Source organism: Nyctereutes procyonoides, unplaced genomic scaffold (genome assembly GCF_905146905.1).
Source record: "Nyctereutes procyonoides isolate TBG_1078 unplaced genomic scaffold, NYPRO_anot_genome, whole genome shotgun sequence".
Taxonomy (NCBI): Eukaryota; Metazoa; Chordata; class Mammalia; order Carnivora; family Canidae; genus Nyctereutes; species Nyctereutes procyonoides.
The window spans coordinates 55,503,299-55,530,699 of NW_026575133.1; the positions used below are offsets into that span (position 1 = coordinate 55,503,299).

Below are 27,401 nucleotides of genomic sequence, written 5' to 3' on the forward strand. Positions count from 1 at the left end.
TTTTATATACATGTCATTTTCCTTCATTGTAATCATTTCCTTGAGGCCAATGGAGTAGGATTTCTGAGCCAAAGGATATAAACGGTTTTTATAGATCCTGAAAGGATATTGACTTCCTTAAGGCAATCTCCTTGTTTATTCGTGCTCAGTGGCCCCAGCTAATGATCAGAGGACGAGTGTTAATGGGTAAATAAGAGATGCCTTTCCTCAGACTCCTCCCAGAAAGATGCAGTTTTTCCAAAACTCTGGCAGATAATATGCTGAAATGTTTCACAGAGGACAACTGGCCGGATCCCGTCATTGTTGACAATAGCAAGAAGGAGAAACAAAGCAGTGAGCAGAAGAAACCCCTCCCAGGGTGACTCAGGGTGGCTAGGGCTCTGATGAATCCCCTATTTCCCATCCTGGGAACTGGCACCATTCCCTAGGAGTCACTTTGGACACCTTCTTCACTGCCATCCCCATATCCATGCAGGTGCTAGGTGGGGGTGTGGGGCTCCAGAGACCCCTCTTAGAGATAGGGATCTCTAGGGAAATGGGAACTGGCTCCAGCTGAGCTCAGACAGGTGCTCTCATTAGAGAGAAGCATGGTGAGAGACCATTGGGTGAGACCACCTATGCCCTCTGATCTGGAGCAGAGCCTGGGCATGCCTGCCTATTTTCTGGGACTTCCCTGAGATGGGGAGGCTATGGGATGAGACTATAGGAAGGGGCTGTAGAACCCACCCCAGCTCCCTGTATCCCCTGGATTGCTCTAAAAAGGATCACAGGGAAGGTGGGGCTCTCACAAAGTTGCACAGAGTAGGGCAGGAGCCCAGGGATGTCTGGTAGCCATCAGGCCACATGGCGCTGCCAGCTGGAAGGGCAGTTGGGACCAAGAAGGCAGGCTTCCCATCTCTGAGGGACTTCTCAGAAATGGAGGGCATGGTTTGAAGCTGGACATTATTCTAACAAGACCAAACACACCATCTACCTGGAGGCCATAGCAATAGGTTACCATCAGCCTCTCCTCAAACAAGAGAGATACAGGGAGGGTCACCACCCACGACCACCCACCATGACCACCCACCATTGTCCCCCACAGACTTGAGACTGGCGAAACTCTCTGCTTTGTTATCCTTCCTCCTGGGCCTGTAAAATCATTCACCATGCATCTGAAATTTGAATTTATCAGGGCATCCTGTATTTTTATTTGATAACTCTCCACAATTGGGAGGTAACTGGAGCAGTCCAGGGGAGAGATGATGGGGTCCATCAGGGTGTGCTGATGAGGTGAACATGGGAGGCAGGCGAAAGAAATCTAGAAGGATTCCCTTGTTTTTGGTTAAGACAACCAGATAGATCATGGTGTCATTTACAGAGATGGAGGAGAATTGGGGAGAAACAATTTGGGGAGGGCAAATCAAGAGTTCTGTTCACATGTTGAGTTTGAGATGTTTATTAAATCATCAGGTGGGAATGGTACAAGTAATAGTTGAATATATTAGTCTGGGATTTGGGGCAAAAGTTAGTGGTGAAGACAGAAATGAAATATGATGGAATTTAATGAAAGGCACCAGCTCAGTTAAAGAAGGAAAGAAAGCCAAGGACTGAACTCCTAGTTACTCCAAGATTTAGAGGTGAACCAGGTGGGAGCAGAGTGGCATAGGAGACCAATGGATTGCTTCCCTGAATTAAATCCGAACTTCTCAGAATATGTCAGTACCTCTTTTTTTGAGATTTACAGAGAAACATTTATTGACTCCCTGGTGTAAGTCAGGCATTGTACAAGGCACTTTATGTGTTACCTTGGTCACAATACCAGTAAGTGATCATCGTTATTCCCATTTTAATGTTTTTTTTTAAGAATTTTTTTTAAATTTTTATTTATTTATGATAGTCACACACAGAGAGAGAGATAGAGGCAGAGACACAGGCAGAGAGAGAAGCAGGCTCCATGCACCGGGAGCCCGACGTGGGATTCGATCCCCGGTCTCCAGGATCACGCCCTGGGCCAAAGGCAGGTGCCAAACCGCTGTGCCACCCAGGGATCCCCTAATGTTTTTTTTTTTTTAATGAGGATTAAATAATTTCCCCAGATCACAACTCATAAGTGATCTAACTGATACCTGAATTCAGGTTTGCCTGATTCTAAAACACCTGACTTTTTTGAACTGTACCACATTTTATAGGGTTGCTTTGTTTTGATTTTTTTCATATCTGCTCTTCCGGTTGGTAAGATCTTTATGTCAGGGGCCTTTCTTTATTTCTCTTCATATTTCCCTGTACCTCAGTGCCAGGCACATTGTTGGCACTCAACAAATGCTTGCTGTTTTGGATTTGATGCAAGAGGGCTCTAAGCCCTTGGGCAGGGGCAGAAGATGCACAATGCCTACCAATCCTCACAAAAATTCTATGAGTTTATAGCTTCTCTCCCATAGGGCGGAGAACAAAAGCTTGTTACTTGCTCAGCTTCAATCCCAGCCCAAACTCAAGGCCATCAGTTAGTGACAAAATTTACTTGATAGCTCTGGCACGTGCAAGCAGAAGCTAGAACTACAAGGCAGACCGAAAGGTAGGTTTGGAAAGTACACAAGTTGAGCCATGAAGAAGGAAATATGAGCTGCAGAAGGCATCAAAAAGACTAACTCAAGCCCATTCCCATCTATTTTTGCTTAAATAAGAAAGCTCATTTTCTTAACAAAATCTGGGTGCTGCATTCAGAGTGCCTCTAAAATTTCCTCCAATCTTGGCTCCTTGGACAGAAATCAAAGCCATTGACAAGTGTCTCTTGATGTTTTCTGTATAGCATGGGGAAAGGAGGGCTGGATTATGGTACAGTTGGAGGGAGTTATACTCGATTATAATCACCTAACAACCACTGTAGGAGGAATACTACATGCCATGGACTACTAGGTAGTTTCCATGGATGAACTCATTTCAGCCTCATCACGATACTTAGAAGTGGGGAGTGTTAGCCTTTCTGCTTTACAGATGAGGACTCTAAGGCTCAGGTAGCTTGAATAACTTGCCCAAGGGCACACATTAGGTAAGAAAGTCAAGATTTATAACCTGGCAGGCTGACTCCAGTGCCCAGAGGCTTTGCCACTGGGCCATAGATAATGCCTCCAGCAGGGTGAGAGGGTGAGAGGAGTGCTGACTTCACACAATCCTGTCATCTGTGGTCCAGGCTCCAATCCCCTGCTGGGGGACCATGAGCCAGCATGCACAACTTCTCTGAGCCTGTTTCTTCAGTATTACATTATGAACTCCTTTCTGGATTCCTTCAATTGTTAGGAGATTTAGATGACGTATCATTTGCAAAAATTCCTTGAAAGCCATAGAGCACAATCCACAGGCGAAAGATTAAAGGGCTACTTAGTGGTCAGTATAAGTCTAAAGGGGAGTCGGCAAACTTTTTCTGTAAAGGGCCAGGGAGTAACTATTTTTGGCTCATTAGGCCATTCGATCTCTGTTAAAACTACTCAACTTTGCCACTGCAGCGTGAAAGCAGCCATAGACAACACATAAATGAATGAGCACAGCTGTGTGCCTATAAACCTTCGTTGGCAAATATAGGCAATAGCCAGATTTAGGCCTTTGCTTACAGGAAGGATTCCAGGGAGATGTAGCTGCGATAGGTCCTCTGTCCTATCTAATTTTGTAACAGTTTGACTAAAGACCCAGAGAGCATAATGTCAAATGTGCAGGCGGCTGGCTTTCCTTCATGCCCACTTCTCTCACCTTAGGGTGAGATGCCACCTATCAGAAGCATCCATGTAAGGAAGAGAGATATGACAGGTCCTTCCTCCTGGGTCATGGAATCTTTTGTGGAGAAGTCAGGATGTCAAAATTCTCTCTTTCCCTCCCGCTCACCTAGAGCTAAGGAGAGTCTGGGGTGCCTTCTGCTGGGGAAGGTCTGATAGCTTGGGAAGTCTCACACAAGGTGGGATGCAGGGGGCAAGGGAGTGTCTCAGGTAGGGGGGTCTAGGTTTCAGGAAAGAGACTGGTGGGGGGGTCTTTGAAGTGATCCCACCTCACAGGACAATAAAGTGTGTACACAGGCTGGTGTGCCCTTGGTCATATCCTCCTGGGAACTGTACACGTGGCGGCAGGCTAGGGAATGGAGACTGCGTTGGGATACTGGCTTAGATGTGACCGATGACACAAGCCTGAAAGGGAAAGCTAAATGACAGATGTCCAAATCCAGATTCAAACTGATCCAACGGGCTGCAATACTTGGCAGAAACCAGTGTGATGACATTTCATTGGGATTACTAACAAGATCTGCATTTAAGTTAAGGCAACAACAAAATTAACAAAATCCAGTTGTACTGACTACAGGGGATTCAGGAGCCCCCACTAGGCAATATCTCCTTTGAAAGAAATCTGGGGTTGGCGAACGGACATGATAATTAATGGCTTCACAATATCCCATCATTTGGATGTGCTATCGTGTATTACTATGAGTCACAATGAGCAAGGCTCGTGCAAGTGTGGGCTACGTCAGCATACGTGCAGTGTCCAGATCAAAGTTAGCCACAGCCCAGCACACCCTGCCCTGGCCAGACCACACCAACAGTGCTGTGTCTAATTTTGTTTTCCACGAAAACCTGGTGTTTGTTGCGTGGGGATGGCCATTACGTTGAGGCCAAACATTAACTAAGCATCTATTATCTATAAAGCACCATTCCAGGTGCCAAGAGCACAAAGACAAACACAACACAGTACCTTATCATGAAGGAGCTCTGTTTTGGACTATAAAGGGGTGCAGGCACGTAAACTGATGATTTCAATATCACGTGGCAAGTGTGAAGGCAGGCACGTGCGTGCACACACAGGCACACACACACACGCGCAAGCACACACAGGTCTCCTAATCAAGATCTAAAGGGCCTATTTGAAAGAATGAAGATTGCTTAGCCTATTTTCACCCTGCTGAAGAATGATCACAAGAATAAGGAGAAAGCCTTGTTATGAGCTTTCTTAAATAAGAAAGCTCATTTTCTTAACAAAATCTGGGTGCTGCATTCAGAGTGCCTCTAAAATTTCCTCCAATCTTGGCTCCTTGGACAGAAATCAAAGCCATTGACAAGTGGACAATCTACAAGAGGAGCTAGGAACAGCATGCATGAGATAGTCAAGGAGGATTGGGCAAGAGCTGCTGTCACTTGTGGCTGTTCTTCAGTAGAAGTGCAATATCTCATTTGTCTGGGAAATCAGGAGGGAGGTTCTTGCCTGGGAGGGAGGAAGTTTGTACAAGATGTCCTCTGAGACTCCATCCAAGGCTAAGCTCCCAAGTGTTGCGGGTGGGAACGGCACCATGGAGCTGGCTTGCTCTCCCCTAAGGAGATACAGTGCTAGAAACCCTATCCTGTTTTTTGGCACACTGAGCCCTGCTCTGTCACGGCAACTCCAGGATCCCTCAAACAAAGTCTCCAGGCTTCCCCTGCGGGTTTATTAGAAACGTGTGGGCTATGGGTGCATACCCTCCCACCACAACAAGCACACCAAGTTCTTTGTTTATAAACAAAAACCACTGGGTGCTCAGTCTAAACAAGACTTAGCATCTAAACTACTTGGCATGTAGTTTTTACATGCCAACCACTAAGAGTTTTCATGTATACATTAATCCTTACAACAACCCTATGGGGTAGGTACCATTGTCATCCCATTTGACAGATGAGAAAACGGAGGATTTGAGAAGTTAAATTTTTTGCCCCAAGATTATAGAACCAGTCAGTGGCACAGCCCAGATGTGAACCCAGAAGTTTCCCCTCAAAGCCGATATCCTATAGCTATTCACTTAGAGTGTTTAAAAGACACATGGAGCCCATTGTTTTTCGGATTATGGTTCATATCCCATTCGTGGATCATGACACCAATGTATGGATTGTGGATATTTTTTTTTAAATGAGCTGTATAGAATAGGATAGAAAACCACTGGCATCCATTACACATTTAGGATTAGTTCGGTTATGGGTGGATGTGGGAACTAGTTGTGATGTTAAATACATTTATTAATGTAGGCTGTGGTCAAAAAGTCTGGGAAATGCTGACCTGGTCCAATCTGCTCACTTTACAAATGAGTGTACTAAGATTCAGACAGTGATTTTTCCCAAGATTACAGAGTGTTAATGGGTGAGCTAGGACTAAACCCAAGTTTTTCTGACTCTCAGTTTCCACTATCAAGCTTAACTGACCACAAAGAAAACCAGGAAAAAACAGGAGTAATAATGCTCATAGCAGTGGTAGTACTCCTGCTATAATAACAATAGTCTACCTCTATCATGCTTGCTGTGTGCCAGGAGCCATTTTTCTAAGTGCTTTCAATGTATTAACTTATTTAAATCTCAAAACAATCTAATGAGGTAGGCATACTTATTTTCCCCATTTTCAGATGATGAAGCTCAAGTACAGAAAGATCAAATAACTTGGTCAGTATCTCATAGCCGGTAATGGAGAAGACAGGATTCAAATCCACACAGGCTGGCTTCAAAGTCCATGGTGCTGGGATGCCTGGGTGGTTCAGTGGTTGAGCATCTGCCTTTGGCTCAGGGCATGATCCCGGGGTCCTGGGATTGAGTCCCACAGGGAGCCTGCTTCTCCCTCTGCCTATGTCTCTACCTCTCTCTGTGTCTCTCATGAATAAATATATAAAATCTTAAAAAAAAAGTCCATCATGTTACCCAGCATAAGGTACTGCGTGATGCTGCCTGTCTTACTATTCTCCCTAAATGCCATAATCCCAACACAGTATGTACTATGATGTATGTGTAATAATATAATTAATTACACACTCATTTCTTCCACCAGTCACGTGTCCTTGAGCGGTGATTCTGTATTTACTGTGCCATTCAGATACTTGACTAAAACTGAAATAATCCTATTTCCCCTGATAAATAAGATCCCCTCCAAGGTTCCATGTCTCTGTCATTTATTCATTCACGCACACATTCATTCACTTATCATCTGCATATTTAAAAACATCATGTCCTTGTAGAACTGAAGAGAAAAGGCAGATTTTTTTTTAAAGACAAAATTGTGTCTTCCTTGTTCCAAAAGGATTAAGGTGTTTACATAAAATACAGTAATATAACAGCAGATGAGAACAAGATAAAAGAAGAATGAGTAAGAGATGCTAAATGGACGTTGGGACAAGAGTAACAGAAAAATGCTTTCTGGAAAGTCTATACAGTAGCTGTGGGTGGACCACAGATCTGTCTCCAGGTTTTCATTTTAATTACCTTCAAATTCATACATCTTGAATGGGATGACAACTCACTCTCAGTTTGCATTAATTACCTCTTGAAAGCAACTGTAATTACTTTCAGATTCACAATCTCCTTAAGGTGAAACCAAACTAATTCCTCAAGGCGAGCATACCGCCTTCTGAGACTCAGACAGATAATTTCTGCAGGCATTGACGTTGGGTAGTAGAATGAATAGAGCCCTCAACAGCACCCCTGCAATAAGCACAGGGTGGAATTTCATGGCACTATTTCCAACAGGTTGTCCCAGTAAAGTGCAAGGGCATCACACTCTTAATTCCGAGATGCATAATGAAATCAATAATCTGCCATATAAATGGATATGGGCTCTGAGCACACTGTTCTCTGATTGCAGAGTCAAAGACAGACCTGTTTGGAGTGAGGTCATCAGAAAAGGGGCTTGTTTATTTATTTATATTTATTTATTTTTATAAATTTATTTTTTATTGGTGTTCAATTTGCCACATATAGAATAACACCCAGTGCTCATCCCATCAACTGCCCCCCTCAGTGCCTGTTACCCAGTCACCCCCAACCCCCCGTCCACCTCCCCTTCTACCACCCCTAGTTTATTTCCCAGAGTTAGTAGTCTCTCATGTTCTGTCTCCCTTTCTGATATTTCCCACTCACTTTTTTCTCCTTTCCCCTTTATTCCCGTTCACTATGGGTGCTCTATTTAAACGACATTCAGATCACTTGGAGGTTAGCTCTCTCCATGCTGAGCCTCCCCAGCCACTCCAGCTCTCAGGAGTCAGACCCTCCTTTGCATAAACAGACTCTCCTCTGGCACAGAGCATTCCCTACATCATACTGTCCTAATGTGTATTGTGTGCTTATGATTTGAAACCCCTCCCAGAATAGGAATCACATCTCATGATTCTTTTTAGTTCCATGCTATGAATTGAATGTTTGCATCCTCCCAAATTCATATGGTGAAATCCTAACCCGCAATATGATGGGATCAGGAGCTGGGGCCTTTGGAAGGTGATCAGGTCATGAGGGTGGAGCCCTCATGAATGGGATCAGTGTCTTTATAAAAGAGACCCCAGAGGGCTCCCTCACTGCTTCCACCATGTGAGGACATAGAGACCAGACAGCTGTCTGTGAGCCAGGAGGTGGGTCCTCACCAGACAACAAACCTGCCAGCACCTTGATCTTGGACTTCTTGGCCTCCAGAGTGATGAAAAATAAATGTTTGTTGTTTAAGCTGCCTGGATTGTGGCAGTTTGTTATAGCAGCCCCAGTGGACTAAAGTACTAAGGCTTGTTCTATTGTTCTGTACCCACTAAGCACTCATGTACACGTGAAGCAGTTATTAAGGGGATGATGACCACGTCTAACTGTTGCTGTTATGTTTTTTAAGGTTTTATTTATTCATTCTTGAGAGACACAGAGAGAGAGAGAGAGAGACAGACATAGATAGAGGGAGAAGCAGGATCCCTGTGGGGAGCCTGATGTGGGACTCAATCCCAGGCCCCCAAGGACCATGCCTGAACTGAAGGCAGATCTTTAACCACTGAGCCACCCAGTTGCCCCCTGACCATTGCTGTTAAAAAAAGAATTCAGGTAAGCTGTGAGAGAGGAGCCCATTTCACCAGGAACTCTCTCTGTTGTAGTTCCCTAGTCTATGTTGCAGTAGAACTCCAGCTTCCCATGAAATCAGATGCCGAGATATTTGCACTTCCCCTGTCTGATATTACATTTTCACTAAATTCCTTAGTTGTGGCATGACAGAAGGGAGGAAAAGGTCGTTCTTCATGACCACCCTTTGTCACCAAAGTGATGTCCCAGAATAGTCATGAATAACAGCGGACCTCCTCTAACACTTTGCCTCCATCATGTCTTCCCTAAAGTGCTGGACCGAGGACCTCACAACACCATGACCATCCAATCTCAACTCTCCTGTTCAGGAACTTAAGCCTGATGGTTGATACTGTCCAAAACTGAACACGGAACAGAACGAAAACTTACTATGCGACCATTGGTCCAGGTAATGAGCAATGGGTTGAAGAGATAGAAAGTCAGAGGAATTTGGGGGTGGCAAGAAGGGACTAATGCAGCCTTCTTGGGAGACGTTGGAAGGCTGGGTGGATAGAACCTGGCAATATTGTGGAAATATCAGGAAAGTTCCCAAGAGGATGCTGATCAGGAACGGATAGTTAGATGGTGGGTAGAAAGCCCAATTGAGATAATAGTTTGGGTGAAAATAATTTAAATCCAGATGGCTGGATCAGACCAGGTTATGCAGGATGATGCATAAATATGAGGTACAGTATTTGCTTTTTATTTCAAATACTTGGATAAAGAGATGAACTGAGAGAAGTGTCATGTGAAGTTTTGTAAGAGTAATATTTTTATGTAGTTGGATTATCATTTCGCAATGTTGAAACACAGTAGAAGCAAGCATTTGTACCCTGGTCATTTTGTGGCAGTCAGCTACTCAGACATGGCACCTGGTTGCAGTGGGTGGTTTTGTCAAGGCTGTATGAGCTTTGTGTCAACAAGGAGGTTTTGAAGTCTGAGAGTGGTTCAGACAGGACTCCTGCCTCAGTCTGCCTGGGCTACTCTAACAAAACACCACAGGCTTGGCGGCTTAAACAACAGACATGTATCTGTCATAGCTGTGGACACTGGAAAGTCCAAGATCAAGTTGCAGGCCAATTTGGTTGTTGGTAAGGGCTGTTCTCCTGGCTTGCAGGTCACTCCTTTTCTCTATGCCATCATATGGCAGGTATCTCTCCCCCTCTTCCTCTCTCTCTTTCTCTCCCATCCCCTTCCTCTCTCCCTCTCTCCCGTCTCTTCTTATAAGGGCACTAATCTCATCATGAGAGCCCCACTCCCATGACCTAATAACCTCCCAAAGGCCCCACCTCCCAACACCATCATATTGAAGGATAGGGCTTCAACATATAAATTTGGGGGTGGGGCACGATTCAGTCCTTAGCACCTCTTGTGCAAGGCAACCTCAGCAGGGCAATGAAGAACATGTTCCACCCAAGATGAGGAAGCAGCCACAGCAGAACTCCTTACAGAAGGCCGGGCAAGTTCTAGTTTACACTGAATCATGGATCTCCCCATTGTCTTGGTATTTTCATAAAAGGAGCATCACTGGAGGTCTTCAATCAGGGTAATATGAAGAAATATCCTACCTAAGGTCAGGCAGGAGCTCCTTGAAGAACCCCAGACTTGTCCATCACATTCCTAAGTCCCCTCCTGAGGGGAGAGGCAGCAAGTGACTATATTTTTCATTGGCCTCCCTCACCTAACCCTTCCTAGGGGCCAGCATGATTTTCCAGGCAAGAACCTGGGGAAGAGCCAGTGGCCATGCCACAGATCCAAGAGATAAACTACAATGCTCTGTGTCATCAGATTAATTCAAATCCACCCCAAACTGTCACACCACACAGGCAAGCTGGTACTCACTCCGAAGCTTCAGGCACAAAGGTGATCATATTGATCAACATCCTCCCCAGGTCTCCACACACAACAACGAGGAAGCACGGCAACATTTTGGTTAGATTGGAAAACCACATTCCACCCACCCTTCTGAAACTTCCAGGATGTCATCATAAATCCCATTCAAACTCCAAGTTCACTTAGCCAGGAGAAAAGTCTTTCTGCACCATGCCAGGCAACAGTACTTGTTAGGAATTCTCCTCTGTTTTGAATGGGAATCTATCTCCTCACAAAATCCACCCATTTGTCTACTTCTGAGGCCACACAGGATATGTCTGCTCTTTTCCACATGGCAACCCTCCAGGCACCAGAAGAGAACCTTCCTTCCCTGGCAGGTCTTCTCTCCCTAAGAGATGATGGTCTTCCAGACCCTCCAGGCTCCAGAGACCTGCCTGAGGGTCTCCATCGTCTGACTCTCCTAGACCCTCTTCTGTCACCTAAAAGTTCCTATTCAGCAGAGAAGTTGTAATACCATAGCCTAGCTTTCCTGCTGGGCTGAAACGGTTTCCAAAAATTCTGGAAATTTGTTATGGCTGTGGCTGCCAAGCCCACAAAACCCAGATCCCAATCTCCCACTGAGCAGCCCAAGAACATGTTCAAATCATCCTCTGGCTGGACATTATCCCTGGGTCCTTGAGATGAATCATGAGTTTCTCTCATTGTTGCTGTTGGCCGCCCCTCTACCCCTAGGTCAATGTCTGTCCCTGCCCCTCTACCCCCAGGTGTCTGTCCCACCACCCCTAATGATGCCTTTTGCCCTGAGAATAGAACCCTGAAGGTGAAGGCAGCATTTAACATCCCATCACAGGGCCCAGCTGACTATGCTCACTTGACAGAAAGTGAGAAAAGACCAGTGATGTCCTGGGCATCTGCCTCACAATTTCCAGCAAAGGGTCATCTGCAAGTGCTTAACCTCCGGATCCCTGTCCTAGAGTTAACTCAAGGACCCCACCCTCAACACTCTAAGTCATCCCAGCCTGGCCAGCTGCCTTGCTCTGACCAACCTCCCTCCATGCAACACCCATACTTCCACTGCGTGTGCTCCTCTAGATTACCACAGCACTTGTGTCAACATAGAGTCTCCGTCATCATCCCCATCACATTCTGCTTAAAGACGATTCTATCTCCATGCCTCTGCTTCTTCCCCCAACTGGAAACTCCTTGAAAGAAAGCCATGGGTCTTCCTTAGCTGTATCTCCACTCCTAGCATGGAATCTGACACAAAGCAGGTGATCATGTAGGACAAGGGAGGTTGAAATAAACTGATCCCTTGGCTTTACTTTGTCAGCACTCACATATCTCCACTGAGAAAGGTGGGAATTGTGCACCTCTTCCTCAGGGTGGGAGTCATGAGAGACCATCATAACCTCTCTCCCTATCTGCTTCCCCATCTATATCACAGTGGAGTAATCTGTGAGTGGTGAGCTGGGCTTGGTAAAGCATGGGGATCCTCCATTTGATCCCTTTCTAAGCCCATGAGATCTGCTTCCTCCTGGCTAGAGAATGTGCTCCCAACTCCGGCATATGACTGGCCTATCTTACAGATGGAAATTGGGACAAGGAACCCTGCCGTACTGGGGCAAACCCATCCCACACCCAATAATTGCAAAAGGGCAGCAGGTTTATTAGGAGTCTGATTAGCCTCAGCAGCAAAATGTCTCATGACTATTTTCATCATCACCAGGAAAAGGAGCTTAGGCTACTCTGTGTAAAACTCTGCACAGAGCTCCAGGGAGGGCCAGTGAGATGCACAAGTCACACAATGATGTGGGGAGAGTCAGAAGTCACTCAGAACAGCTCGGTCTCTGCTCTTGGACTCAGAGATTTCCCAAGATCACATAGCCTCTGCCAACTCCGCATCCCACATGAAATGGGCAAAGCTGCCAAGAGTCTTGCCGGTCTAAAAGACCAGCCAACTTTCTCCTTCTTGGTTTCCATGGTGACCAAGGTGGTGTTTGGGCTTATGACTGTGGAAATGAAGAGCAGAGGCTCCAGCTCTCCAGTTCCCACCTGCCCCTGCTTCCTCACACACTTCCTGCTTCATGCTTAGAGGCCAGAATAGGGAAGGGTGGCCTTACCTGCTAAGATGAAGATGCCCACAAGAATCAGGAAGACCAGCAGGTAGAGCCCGAGGACAGCATGCTTCAGGGCTGACAGGGAGCCCAGCTGAGTGCAGCAGCCTCCTGCTCGCCGTTTGTGGCCTGGACCTAAACAATAAGGGTAAGAAGAGGAGGGAAAATCAAGCACATGAAAACCCCACAAGCTTTTTTTTTTTTCTTTTTGGTCTCATTGCTCCCCATGTAGGCAGATGTTCAAATGCAACCTCTCACACCTTCTGCACATCTGCATTGCAGCTGTAATGATGGGGAACTTTCCAGAACATGACAAGCTTTTGAGTTTCTGGCTCTCCTCCCATCCTCTGCATTCATAAACAAGCCAGATAGCCATGTCCACAGCTCACATGCCCAACAAACCCACCCTCCTGGGAGCCAGCCCAAGCAGCAGAGAAAGCTCAAATAGGCTGGAATAGGGGTCCTTTACAAAGCATCATTGTCCCATGTGACCCAGAAAATATGGAGAAAATTTAAAACAGAGGTTGCAAATTTTAACTTCTACAGTGGCCCGGGAGGGATGGAAATGAGCAAAGTGGGCCACGTGGGCCTCGGGAACCTAACCGCGCACTCACAGTCTGGAAAAGGTTGTGGATGTAGGCATAAGGGTCAGGTGTTGCCAGACACAGAATTTTCAAGACGAGCCAGACGTGATTTTGAGAAATTGCCCTATTTTTAAAGTGTTGACAACAACAACTAATAATAATAACAGACAAAAAAGCTTACAAAACACTAGGGAGTGTAAACAAAACACACTTCCATGCCAGATCTGACCACCAGTTTGCAACCACAGGTTTAGGGTTGCAGGAAGACATAGTAACTTCACTCTGTGAAACTACACAAGGCTCTCCAGCTTCTGGCCAATACAGGAGAGCAAAATACCCATGCTCTACTGGACCTCATGGATCTTTCGGTCCAACCCCGTCAGATTACAGATGCAGGTGCCAAATGTTAGTGGCAAACCCTAGGTGAGGACACAGGTGCCCTGACTCCTGCTCATCTTTTAGCTAGACTCCTCCTTCAAGGCAGTCTTCCCAGATAGCCTGTGCAGAGGCTGGAAAGCCACTAACCTCCATCTGCTTCGTCAACTGACAGTAGAAAGGAAGAGATGCTATGCTCTCCTGCCCTGACTCCCACCAGGGCAGGAAGGAATCCAAAAGGGCTTTTTTTTTTTTTTTTTCAAAACATACATGCCCCCATTATGCTTATTCCCTTTCTCCTGTGAGAGACAATGTTGTTATCTTACTACAGTGTGCTATACATGGAGGAAGGTGTGGGAGCAGAAAAAGGTTGAAATAATTGATATTCCGAAACGTTTCTAAAGATGGTGCAATATTTGTAATTCCTTGGCTACTTTGGGTTTGCAAGGCAGTTGCTTCAAGGGATACTCATTACCTCTCAGGTACCATGACCACCTCTGGGCCTTGGGGAGGTTTGGTTACTGGGAGGGAGAGGATGAGTGACCACACTGGTGTGCTGGCCCCCGAGAGGGAGGAGGGAAAATGAAGAACATTTTCCCACTCATTTACTCCATTTCACTGAAAATACTGCTGTTCAAACAGCCAAGTAGAATGATTACATAATATTTTCACAAAACTTTGGGTACAATTTGGAGTAAGTTTAAAAAAAACACAAATTTAATCACCATTCTCATCAACCCTTAACTGCTAGCAAATTTTGAAAAGTTAATCTGCTTTTCCACTAAGACTTGAGCAGAATACATCTTTTTGAGTTCCCCTAAGTATTCTTTTCCAGGATTTTCTATCCCTTTTACACAATAGACTCTATGAGCTGTTTTGCTCCAGAAACTAAAGACTGTTGTCACATTAAAAACATTTTTTTTTAATTTTCAAAAAGATTTTCTTTATACATTCATGAGAGACAGAGAGAGAGAGAGGCAGAGACATACGCAGAGGGAGAAGCAGGCTCTGATGTGGAACTCGATCCCAGACCCCGGGATCACGAAATGAGCCGAAGGCAGATGCTCAAATGGTAAGTCACCCAGGCATCCCTCTTGACACATTTCATCTTTTTGTTGTTGTTGTTCTCATGAGAGCCAAATGACTAGAGACAAGGCTGTTTCCCTAGAAAGACAGAATGGTAGGCATGGCATTGGATACTACACAAATATGAGTTCTGGGTGTCATGACGGTTGTCCCTCCTCTACACCCTGCTTTTTCTTTAGATGATGACAATACTGCTGCTGCTGACAGTGGCCACCCAACTGCGAAGGGTCAGAAGATGCCCATGCTGAAATGCTATTATCCTTATGTTTATCCCAAAGCAGTCTTGGGCTTTTCTTTCATTGCCTTTGTTTGATCCTCTTCTTATTGAAATATGGATGGATTTCAGCCATATTCTGTTAACTGTTTCAATTTTAGTGGAATCTTGCAGATCTGGTTCATTATAACAAGAAATCATTCTCTCAAAAAGAAAAGAGTTGACATATATACATATATATTTTTTTTGCACGTAACTTTTTTTTTTAAGATTTTTATTTATTTATTCATGAGAGACACAGAGAGAGGCAGAGACACAGGCAGAGGGAGAAGTGGCTCCATGTGGGGAGCCCGATGTGGGACTCCATTCCGGACCCTGAGATCACACCCTGAGCCAAACGCAGATGCTCAACCGCTGAGCCACCCAGGCATCCCTTGCATGTAACTTTTTCACTGAGATCTAACAAGTCATTATAACTTGCCTGAACTTGAGGCAGTCAGTTCAGTCAGATGAATGTTAACATAGTTAAGGATTAAGTGCAGCGACATACATTTGCAGCTTGACTAGCAAGGTTATGTCACAATTTATCAAGTGCCAGATGAGTGCTAATTGTCCTTCAGCTTGAAATTTTTCATGTGGGGAGGAAAGCAAAAAAGGAAGAACTCCTTCCTTTCTCTAGGAATGAAAAAATTTTCCTAAACTAATCAACCACAAGGGCAAGGACTGCTTTTTCTTCAATTCCACCAATTAGAACACCATCCCTTTCTTGTCAAGTGTGTGCTGACTTTTAATTACGGCTGAATAGGAGGAGGAAAATCATATAGCTAACAATACTGCCAACTGGGTCCTGCCTTCATTGTGAGCACGTGCATTGCTAACTCACTGTAAGAATGGGGCAAACTGCAATGATATAGCCATATACCCTACTTTTTTCAATTGAGAAAGAATGGCTCCCTTCCCCTCTATCTGAGGCTTCTGTTTAACAGCCAGTACCCCACTGAGACAGGTCCCTTCATCAACTAATACACAACACAAGACTTCTTCTTAGCTTAGTTTTTTTTCTTTTAACAAGACTCAGCTATGTACATTAGACAAAATCTATCTTAAGTAGAACATATAAGAATTTCAAACAGAGGTTTTCCATAAATGCAATAGACAAGCAGAACATGAATGAATCTGGCAAGGTAGCTAGAGAATGTGATTGCGAGGGAAAAAAGACAATTTAGGGAAAAGACAAGTTACTAAGTCTGCCCAAAACACATTTACTGACTTTTTAATTTAATGTGGCAGCAGCATGTTAGCTGGGTAAACCATTCAAATTATTTAGGCTTAGTGGAAGATTAAAAACACTCCACAAGGATACAGTCAGTAAAACCAAGGCAAAAAGTATGTTCACTTATTTGTTAAAAAAAAAAAAAAGTAAACAAAATGAGCTATCAAGCCATGAGAAAACATGAAGGAAGCTTACATGCATATTACAAGTGAAAGAAGCCAACCTGAAAAGGCTACATGCTTTATGATTCTATATGACATTCTGGAAAAGGCAGGGGTTACGGGGAAGGAGGGATGAATAGAAGGAGCACTCTGGATTTTTAGGGTGGTGAAATTATTCTATATTATACAATAATGATGGACACAAATCATTGTATGTTTGTCCAAACCCATTGACTACACAACACCAAGAGTGAATCCTAATGTAGACTATGGACTTTGGATGATAGTGATGTGTCGATGTAAGTTCATTAATTCTAACAAATGTACGACACCAGTGGGGGATGATACTGAGGGAGGCTGCGCATGTAGGGAGACAGAGAGTATATAGGAATGCTCTGTACTTCCTCCTTAATTTTGCTGTACGCCTAAAACCCCTCTTAAAAATGGTCTATTTTTTTTTTAAATTAGAAGTTTTGACTTACGGATTATTGGGGTAAAAACTTTCACCGGCATTTATCAAACACCCACTATCAATTGCCCTACTGTGGTAGCCAGCCTTCAAGGTGGCCCCCAACGATCTCTGTCCCCTTATTTAATCTTCTGCACTGCACCAGGATTTGGTTGGTGTGACCCATTGAAGTGATAGTGTGTCACTTCTGAGATTAGACAAAAGACACAGCAGCTTCTCCTTACTCACTTTCACTCTCTTGGAACATCAGTTTGGGGGTAAGCCAGCACTATGTCATAAACACCCTGTGAAGAGGCTAATTGATAAGGAACTGAGGCCTTCAGCCCACAGCCACATGAGTGAACCTGGAAGCAGATCCACTGGCCAAATCAAGCTTTCAAAAAACCACACTCTGGCCAAGATCTTGACAGCAGTCTCACGAGAGATCATGGGCCAGAACCAATCTAAGCTGCTCCCAGATTCCTGCCAGATTATATTATACGTAAACATGTGTATGTAAACATATAATTTTGATCTGAAAAAGTAGACAAAATCTTGGCTTTCCTTGCATACCCATAGCTTCCTCAGAAACTGGGAAGATTGTAAATCTTTGCTGCTTTAAGCTGCTATGTTTTGGGTGAACTTGTTATGCTGCACTAGATAGCCGATACACTTATGACAGACACTGTAATGGGCAAAGACAACAAGCTGCGTGAGAGACAGCCAGTGCCAGCCTGTTCACCTCCCACCTTCCCAGTTCCTGCCCAAGGCCTGGCATGTAGTAGGCATCCAAAATATTTATTGAATGAGAAATTAAAATGTGGCCACAGCCCTTCAGATGTGAGCATCTGAAGGGAAGAAGACAAGTACACGGGGATCTGTTACGCAGGCGTGAACGAAACAGGTACGTAATAGAGAGATGGCACAAGTAAAGTGCTTCGTAGCAGAGATGGTGATTCATTCTGTGTCAGGAAGTGGTCCCAGAGTCTGAATGAAGAAGGCAGCCACTCAGCAGGGCTTAGGAGGACAGGCCTCTGTAGATGAGCTAAAATCCATTATCTTTCTCGTCAGTGTCGTCATCATCTGAGTAACAGCTATTATAAATCTGAAAACTGTGACTTTAAGAAGAAAAATGTCTTCCTCCATGTGAGAACAGTTATGAGGAAAGCACCAGGCAAAGCTGTTAGTTATTAAACATAGCTGTTGTTTGCAGACATGGTCGCACACAAGACCAGATCGAGGGAGAAAATGGCACACACACAATACAAACAAACAGAAAGCTCTTCCAAGATCTAGAAGAATCGAGGGAAAGGTTTTTCCATCTTGCAGTGGCCTCCAGAAGTGAGGGTGGCTTCTCAGGAGATCGGAAAGCCAGGGGAAGGAGGCTTGGGGAGGGCAAGGCCAGTGGCTCCAAGGACACAAATAGAAACCAAAAAAAACAAATGCAAAGTGACTCGCAGAATGCTCCCCCTCCCCAGTGCCAGGCTGGAAGACTTTTCTCTCAGCATGGGGCCTATGGCTTCCTGGTCAGCTGGAAGCAGATAGATGGTTTCCCCACCTCCAGACATTCTGTCTGCATGAAACCTGAACAATTTTGCCACAGCCCAGGATTTCTGGGCTATTCTTTAATTTGTCGCTCATTTTTTTTTTTTTTGACTTTAACTTATTTGAGAGGGAAGCTTTATATCACTGCAAGTGGAAAATGAGTATCTTCCCATTACACATTGAGATAAACCCTTAGCTATTAAAATAACAAATTTATACCTGTATATCATTTAAAGTCCTCTTGAGTATGACTACGGTTTATATAGCCACTCTGAGGAACACTGACTTCGGTAAAAGTAATTAAATTAAAATACAACAACAAATTGCAAGATGAATTTGATTTCATATATCGAGAAGCAAAGCCAGACTTCTTAGACGTTCAAGATTAAGAATATTCTAGGGGTGCCTGGGCGGTTCAGTCAATTAAGCACCTGCTTTTGGCTCAGGTCATGATGTCAGGGTCCTGGGATTGCGCCCCACGTCAGGCTCTTCACTCAATGACGAGTCTGCTTGAGGATTCCCTCTCTCGCTCTGCCCCTCCCCTGCCCCCGCTTATGCTATTTTTTTCTCTCTTTCAAATAAGTAAATATATCTTTAAAAGAAAGAGAATATTCCAGAAGGTAGAACATTAGGGATTAGGTATCACCGAAAGAAAGACGCCAGAACCTTGCACACATCTCTAGCACTAACCTTATTATTCACAATTGTCTCTTTACACTTCTGTCTGCCAACTTGTCTAAAAAGTCCCCTGGGGACCAACGTGTGTCTCGTTGACTGCTCTCTACCCATCCACCCGCACACAGCAGAACCACAATACGGTTCTCTGCAGGAATGAAGACATGTGTAAGGCATTTATTTTCGCTGCAAAGCTCCTCTCTCATATTGGTCTTATGCGAATAGTTGATACATTTCTGTTGGCTGTGAACACATATTTTTGAGCAAAATTTTGCTCTTTAAATTAAATTAAATCTTGGCTTCCCTTGCTTACCCATGACTTCAGATTGCCACATGGTGCCCATACAGGTAAACTGTGAGAGCAATTCACTAGAACTTAAGAGACACTAATTTTGGCTGAGCAGTATAGTCATGCATGGAACTTCTTAGCCATCCTGAGGCCTGCGCTCCACCCCTGGATGTACTGATTCTGATTCAAGATGAAATCCCACATCTATGGCACAGAGATACACAGTTCTGGAGTAAGACATTTGTCATACCAAAAGAGAATGTGAAGACACTTTCTTGGAAAATCAATGAAAAGCCTTACTATTATAAGAGCTTAGTTTATTTTTTTTAAAATTTTGATTTCTTTTTAATAAAACACATTCAAATGGGGTTCTCTTAAGCAATTTTATTATTCCCAGGTTAAAATTGTGAAGGGTTCCTTTTATCATGGAAACAAGAGTTCCCCCCACCTGCCAAGAGTTTTTGCTAAAGTACTGTCTGCTGGGGGTAGAGAGGTACATGGGAGCAAGGGTTAAAGAACAGAAAAGCAAAATCTATCTGTAAGCCATTCAATCCCAGACAACTGAGCTGAGGATGCCTCAGGAGATGGTCCCTGGTGTCAGGGCCACTCTATGGTGGGAGCCTGGGCAACTCTGAGTCCCTGTTTCCCCACACTGCCACCAGGCAGGAGAAAGCTGGAGTTTGGGTCTCTGCAGAGGTAGGTTAAAAGCCTGCCTCTGTCTCATGTTAACTGTGAGACACAGGAAAACATTCTGAGCTATCCTGTCATCAGTCTAGCCTCTCCTTGAAAAAGTAAGTTTCCAAATTCTTAATCATATGTTTAGAGCACTTGGGGAGTTATCTGTTTGTTATTTTCCTCCCATTAAAAAAATACAAATTGATAAAAATGAGTATTTACTTCTTCCCAAAGAACCGGAATCTAACCAACATAGAAACCAGGATGCAAATAATCCAATTGTCACCTACTTCAGTTATACCAACAACAAGCACTCAGTCGTTTTCCTTTTGTTCTTTGGTCCCACAGCTTCAGAAACAGCAGGTGGAAATAAGGGCTCATTGCTGGGAGGGACCTCAGGGCTCATCTCATCCAAGGATCTCTTTAAAACCACCCAAGGTTGACATCATCATCCTCACTCTGGTTACTCACCACTCACATTGTTCATTGTAACAGGCAGCCCCAAATAACCTCTTTTTTTTGAAGCTGCTTGTCCCTTTATGGCTTTAATGGGCAGCACTGTTTACTTCCCCTAAGTAAAGGGAAGAGGAGGGTGTGAGGCAGGGAAACTGCAGAGAAAGTCATGTGCTTGCACTTTCATCTGACCCAGGTCTGGGAAGCTCCTGAACCACCAGCTGCGGTACAGTGAACGCTGGTCACCTGTGCCCCATGGCACCACAGACCTAAGTCCTAGAGGCAGATGACCCCATGGGGGTGGCAGGCAGAGGCAGCCACTGTCTTCTGTGTGATTAGATGAGTCTGAGACTTTCACAACCATTTCTAGGAAAGGAGCCGGGTGAAGGCAGGATGGCCAGAGGCAATCTGGTTTAGCTGTTGTGAGGATCTAGGACAGTTTCTTCTGGTACTTCTAGAGATATCTTGTAATTTTGTAATGCCCCTGCAATATCTGTTACTCTTCTCAGCCCCCATCTATTTCCCAAATTACCCGGCATAAAAGTTCTTGAAAACAGTCAAAGGCTATGTGCTTATTTTCAGCAGGAGGAAAGTGGGAGGAGGAAGGGACTCTGGCCGATGTGCATATTATCTTGCAGCTGGGCTGAGGAATGGAAAGAGAAAGCCAGGTGGGAGGAGAGATGAGGGCAGTCAAGGTGAGCTGGAGTCACCTTGACTCCAAGAGCAAGTCAAGAGCAAGAGAGGGGCCATGGAATCCCAAGGAAGAAGAAGTGAGTCTTGGGTGGGTAGAAGATGCCTATACTCTTGCCCAACATGGCAGGGCATGGATTGAAGAAATGCTGTCAATGCAGACACTCAAACAGCAGGCTCAGGCTTCTGCCTAAATTCAGGCCCAAAGATGCTCCTCCTAGAGTGGCCCTGGGTCCCTCTCAAAAAGATTCCCAATCCTTCTCCTGACCCCTTCTTACAGGATATAAGCCACCTGATGATATGTTTGCAATGTAGAAGCCAGAGCTCAGCTCTGTTCAGTTTTAGATCACTACTCTTCTCAGGCCACTAGGGGAACCTCCCTCCATTGCCTGGTCGCCTTGTTCTGGTGAATTGATCTAGCCTCAGCACAGGAATGGATAAATTTAACACCCCTTGTCTCTTCTCCCCAACTCCCCCGGTTGAGTTGGGAGGGCCAAATGGGTGTCTGGGTTTAAAGAGGAAAGATCCCAACCAGTATGGAACTGAGCTGGAAGTGTCCTAAAGCCTATATAGGCTCGAAACCTCCAGCTGTGTGGCCTCTGCTGGAAAGCAGAGTTGGCTGAGCCACAGAAGGGGGTTGAGTGGATCTGAATGAAGACGATGGACCTCAGATCCACGGAATCTTTGTCACCTGGGAAGGCCTGGAACCAGTCATAATAGTTATCATGCATAGAGCTTTGTTGGGAACCTGTGGCCAATTATGGTACAGGTAATAATGAGAAAAGAAATGCACCCACAAATCAATCAACAAAAATACAGATTTGTTGATGGTCAGCTCCCAGAGGGCAGGGTCTGTGATTCATGCCTGTATCCCACAGGTCCTGGCCTATATAGCAGGTGTTCAATGAACATTTATTGGCTGTTTGTTAAATGAGACTAATAAACTAAATGCAAATCTCCTGGATACCCCAAATCATTATTTAGGCTTTTGTAATAACCGTGTTTTGTAGTTTCTATATTTGATGTTTCAACATCTTGGGGCTTTGCTGATTCTGGAGACTGCCCCTCCCAGGGACAGCCCCAATTAAAAAACTCACCTGCAAGCAAGCCTTCCATGTGCAGACCACCCAATCAGTAGCCCATACTACCATTACCTCCTTTATCACTTCCTCCCTCCAGGCCTCTATCCACCTGCCCTATCATCCTAGGGCCGGGTACCGGACAACTAGGGACAGTCTATGGCCATCAAGCTATTGGATCATTCAAACTATTATATCCCATGCTTGCTCATGCTGCCTCACCTCCCGTGGCATGGGCAGTGTGAATGACAAACTATCTTTTTTTTTTTAGAGTTATTTCTTTTGGGATGCCTGAGTGGCTCAGCAGTTGAGCATCTGCCTTTGGCTCAGGGCCTGATCCTGGAGTCCCTGGATTGAGTCCCACATTGGGCTCCTTGCATGGAGCCTGCTTCTCCCTCTGCCTATGTCTCTGCCTCTCTCTCTGTGTGTCTCTCATGAATAAATAAATAAAATAAATTTTATTAGAAATTTATTTAAAAAATTTATTTATCTTAGAAAAAAAAGAGAGAGATTTTTTTTTATTTTTTTAATTTTTATTTATTTATGATAGTCACAGAGAGAGGGAGAGAGGCAGAGACATAGGCAGAGGGAGAAGCAGGCTCCATGCACCGGGAGCCCGATGTGGGATTCGATCCCGGGTCTCCAGGATCGCGCCCTGGGCCAAAGGCAGGCGCCAATCCGCTGCGCCACCCAGGGATCCCTCTTTTTTATTTTTTTAAAGAGAAAAAGCACACATACACAAGCAGGTGGAGGGGCAGAGGGAAAGAGAGAATCCTAAGCAGGCTCCCAGTGCAGACCCCCAAGTGGGGCTCAACCTTTCAACCCTGAGATCATGACCTGAGCTGAAATTGAGAGTCAGACACTTAATCTACTGACCCACCCAGGTGCCCCACAAGCCATCTTTTATTTATTTATTCATGAGAGACACAGGGAGAGAGAGAGGCAGAGACACAGGCAGAGGGAGAAGCAGGCTCCATGCGGGGAGCCCGACGTGGGACTTGATCCCGGGTCTCCAGGATCAGGCCCTGGGCTGAAGGCGGCGCTAAACCACTGAGCCACCTGGGCTGCCCAAAGCCTACATTTCAAAATTGTTTTGGAACCTCCAACAATGGGACACAACAGAATAACAGCTGCCACCTCCCAAGCACCTATACTGGGCTGAGCGCTTCGATAATATTAATTCTAAGGCCAACAACGATCACGAAGACAGATATTATTACTTCCATTTTATGGATGATACAGCTGAGCCTCAGAGAGATTAGGTGATTTACCCAAAGTGGCAGGGCTGGGATGTTTGTGCTGCCTAGAAGAAAGGAGGAGATGTGAAGTCCAGGGTTGGGATCCTGGTGCGCATAATGGGGAAGTCAGAGGAAGAAACCTAAGGATAGTTCATTCATTCATTCATTCAGCAAACATTTCTTGAGCAAGATGTAGTGGCTAAGGCTGCTGATTCCCTGACTCTGTCTCCTTGGACCAGCTAGTCCAACCATGGAAAGGGAAGTTCTCTCTCCCTCAGCTAGCCGGTGCCAAGACCAATGACAAGAGCATGCTGGAGAGCACGGCTCCAGGCAAGGCTCGGGGAGGAAGCCACACTCCCTGCCTTGTCTCAGCTTTACGCCAGCGCCAGCGTAGGAACTGCAGCCAGGGAGCTTGCCATAGGAGTCATCGTTTAACCACTCAATTCACCTTGGTATCCAGGTGCTGTCTGTTTCTGGGTTTCCTTTGGTGATGGAATTTTGCCCTTCAAAAAAAAGGGCTCATCACCTTCTGGAATTTAGCTTTTTTTTTTTATAGGTTTTTTTTTTTAAATTTTATTTATGATAGAGAGAGAGAGAGAGAGAGAGAGAGACAGGCAGAGGGAGAAGCAGGCTCCATGCACCGGTAGCTCGACGTGGGACTCGATCCCAGATCTCCAGGATCGCGCCCTGGGCCAAAGGCAGGCGCCAAACCGCTGCGCCACCCAGGGATCCCCACCTTCTGGAATTTAGGATCTAAAGTAGCTACAAATGAGACTTCGGAGCTTTGAAAACTTACCTAGAAATAGAGTAGTGAGAACAACATTTGTTGTTGTTGTTTTTTTACTCCTGACCACAAAACAGAACTCCTTTGCCAGGAGGACCATCTGCAGAGGGCAAGGAAAGGGCACACTTGAGGAGCCAAAGGTCCTAGGGGGCTGCCCTGGGCTCTTCTCGCGTACACATCCACCCACTGGCAAGACAGTGCCCAGCTTATCTTTAGAGTGTCAATACCTTTCAAGGACCCCCCCCCCCCCAGTATAAGCCTACATGTTAAAAAAAGCAACTCCCCCTGGATACCCTGGAAATATTTAACATACTTAAGAAATTACATTTATGTCTTAATAGATGTCCTTAGGTCAGGGCTGGGGGATTGTCATAACTCTGGAGGGAAGGGATGAATTCCCACATTTGGCAGACTCTGAGGTCGAACAAGACTGGACAACCAAGATGACAACATACAACAGGGCAAGGGGGACGAGATCAAGCTCCCTTTTACTCGTGGACAAACTGTGAGATCACCTTCAAACAGAGACCCTTTTAAGAGCAAATTGTGTGGCAGCCCGGGTGGCTCAGCGGTTTAGTGCTGCCTTCAGTCCAGGGTGTGATCCTGGAGACCTGGGATCGAGTCCCACGTCGGGCTTCCTGCGTGGGACCTGCTTCTCCCTCTGCCTCTCTGTCTCTCATAAATAAATAAATAAAATCTTTTTTTTTTTTTTTTAAAGAGCAAATTGTGCTCTACTAATTACTATGCAGAAAGAACAGGCATAGACCAAGACCATTCCTGCAAACCATGGTGTATGGCCCTCATCCGGAAGGCTTGTCCTCAGTTTCCCTTGCCCTGCGTAATTCTCTTCAGTCTGCCCCTCCAGATCTGATTACTGCCATCCACCCCCTTTGAGTCTCTAGTATGTTCTGTTTTTCTGCTCCCTCCTCCCCAAAGTGACAGGTGGATGATAACAAAGGTACTCACACCCTGACACCTGCGGCCAGCCCCCTCCTTGCGGCCTCCTCTCTTAACAGGACTTTCTACGGACAAGGCTTCCGTGTGGGTACTCTGAACACGTTGGGTTTCTTGACTTGAGTGGATCTGAAGCTGTAGAGCAGGAAGTGCGAAGGCAGAGGAGCAAACAGGCCCCAGGACCCTGGGAAGGCAGGGCCCATCGCAGGCCCCCATCAGTTCTGTGAGCCTTATGTTAACCAGCAACCAAGTCCGCAGGGCTGGGCCCCGTCCTCACAGCTGTGTTTATATCTCCCAAACCCTGCTGCATATGGAAGTTAGACTCGGGGCCAGAAGTCCCAGGAGGTGGTGGGCGCAGGACTGGTGGGGAGGGGGGGCACCCCTGGGGAGGGTGGGGCACCTCTACTCTGACCTGAGGTCTGCCTTGAGCTTTGAGTCCCAGGCTTCCCTCTGAAGCCTTGTAAGACCCTGTCTCTGTGCTCTTGTCCAAGCCTAGTTGCATTTATATCTATTTCCTGCCAGCGTCACCTCTTGCAATAATTCATCCCATCTGTCTCCTGCATTGCAGTCATTTATTCCCACAGCCCCACCCTGGTTTCGTCATCACCCAGAATGTGTCCACCTCTGAAATCTTAAACCCCAAGAATCCACGCTCCAGCCGCCACTGCCACCAGCTCGGCTCCTGATGGTAGAGGAGTCCCCAGGTCTGTCCCAAGAGGGAAGGCCGGGAGCTGCGCAGAGGGGTGGGGTTTAGGGACCAAACATCAGGGCAAATCTGAATCCAGGCTCTGCCTCTGGCTGGCTGGGCCACCTTGGGCGATTGACTTCACCTAAGCCTTCACCTTCTCATCCACAAACTGGGGATAATAATATATACTGAGGTTGAATGGGGACGATATACTGAGGCCCAAGTACAGTGCCTGCCTGGGCCACTTGCTCACCCCAGGGGAGCCATTGTATTATCACTGCATTAGGATCACTTCTCACCACCCTGCTATGGGCCTTGCCACCTCCCCTGGCCTCCCCTGGCTTCCTCACCTCCACAAGAGCCCAGATGAACTCCAGAGCTCCTGAAGCTGCAGGACAAGGCCTCCCTCCCCTGCCCACACACCACCCTGGTGGGCAGAGAGTTTGCCCTAGGACATGTGTGCTCCTGGCAAGACCCCTCCTATAAACCCAGCCTTATCTGCCCTGAAACCTGCCTAACCAGTCTCACTGAGCCCTTGCTCCTGGCTTCTTGCAGCCCCACAGAAGCCCCAGGACTCTCAGGACTCCCCATTACCCACAAAAATCCCCAAACAGCCTTGTTTATGCTCCTTTGACCATTTCCTTTCCCAGTTACTGAAACCTTCCCACTGGGCAGCCCCTGGACCTCCCAGCAGGTCATCTAAAAAAAAAAAAAAAATCCCTTATTTTGTCGATCTCCGCTCTGAACATTTCTTTCACATTCTTCTTGTTCTAACTGAACCTCTCTCCCTTGTCTTCCCAAGTGTGGCTTTCTCCCTCCCACTCTCAGACAACTGGCCTAAAGATGCAGTAGGTGTTTTTCTTTGCTCTTTGCTGCTATTTCCAGAACCTTCTCTCTCTCTTCTCTCCTCCCTATCTTGGACTCTCACATCACAACTGCACACTTCTCATTGCTAAGGGTCATGTGTTCACCCTTCCCCTCTTGGCGCTCACTCTGGCTCTCTTTCAATCTCCGTTTCAAACTCCTCCTGACCTCCTTCCCTCTCTTGATTTCAACCTCCGCCCTGACGCACTTGACATGTGGCTGCGCCAAACTAAGGCCGGGCTTGAAACGCAAAATACACACTGGATTGGGAAGGCTCAGCATGGGAAAAAAACAGAAATACTTCAATCATCTTTTTATAGTTATTACATATCAAAATGATAATATTTTGGATACATTAGAGCAAATAAAATATATTATGGTGTCTAAATTAGTTTCATCTGTGTGTCCACCTTTTTGTGTGGCTACTAGAAAGTTTAAAATTGCATATGTGGCTCACATTCCATTTTTGTTGGCTTTACCAATAATCGAAACCCTTTTTTTATCGCCTGTTTAAACATCCCACATTATTACCACCTCTCCCATCTTCC

At 45.6% G+C, this 27,401-nt stretch overlaps 1 protein-coding gene across 2 annotated transcripts in view; it reads right to left on the bottom strand.

Moving 5' to 3' along the window:
- Positions 1–27,401, bottom strand: part of SCARA5 (scavenger receptor class A member 5) — a 122,998-nt gene that overhangs the window by 80,359 nt on the left and 15,238 nt on the right. For both annotated transcript variants that reach the window (XM_055299926.1, XM_055299925.1), the window contains exon 3: positions 12,785–12,913. In XM_055299926.1, the coding sequence (XP_055155901.1) occupies positions 12,785–12,913 (129 nt within the window). The remainder of the gene's footprint in view (positions 1–12,784; positions 12,914–27,401) is intronic.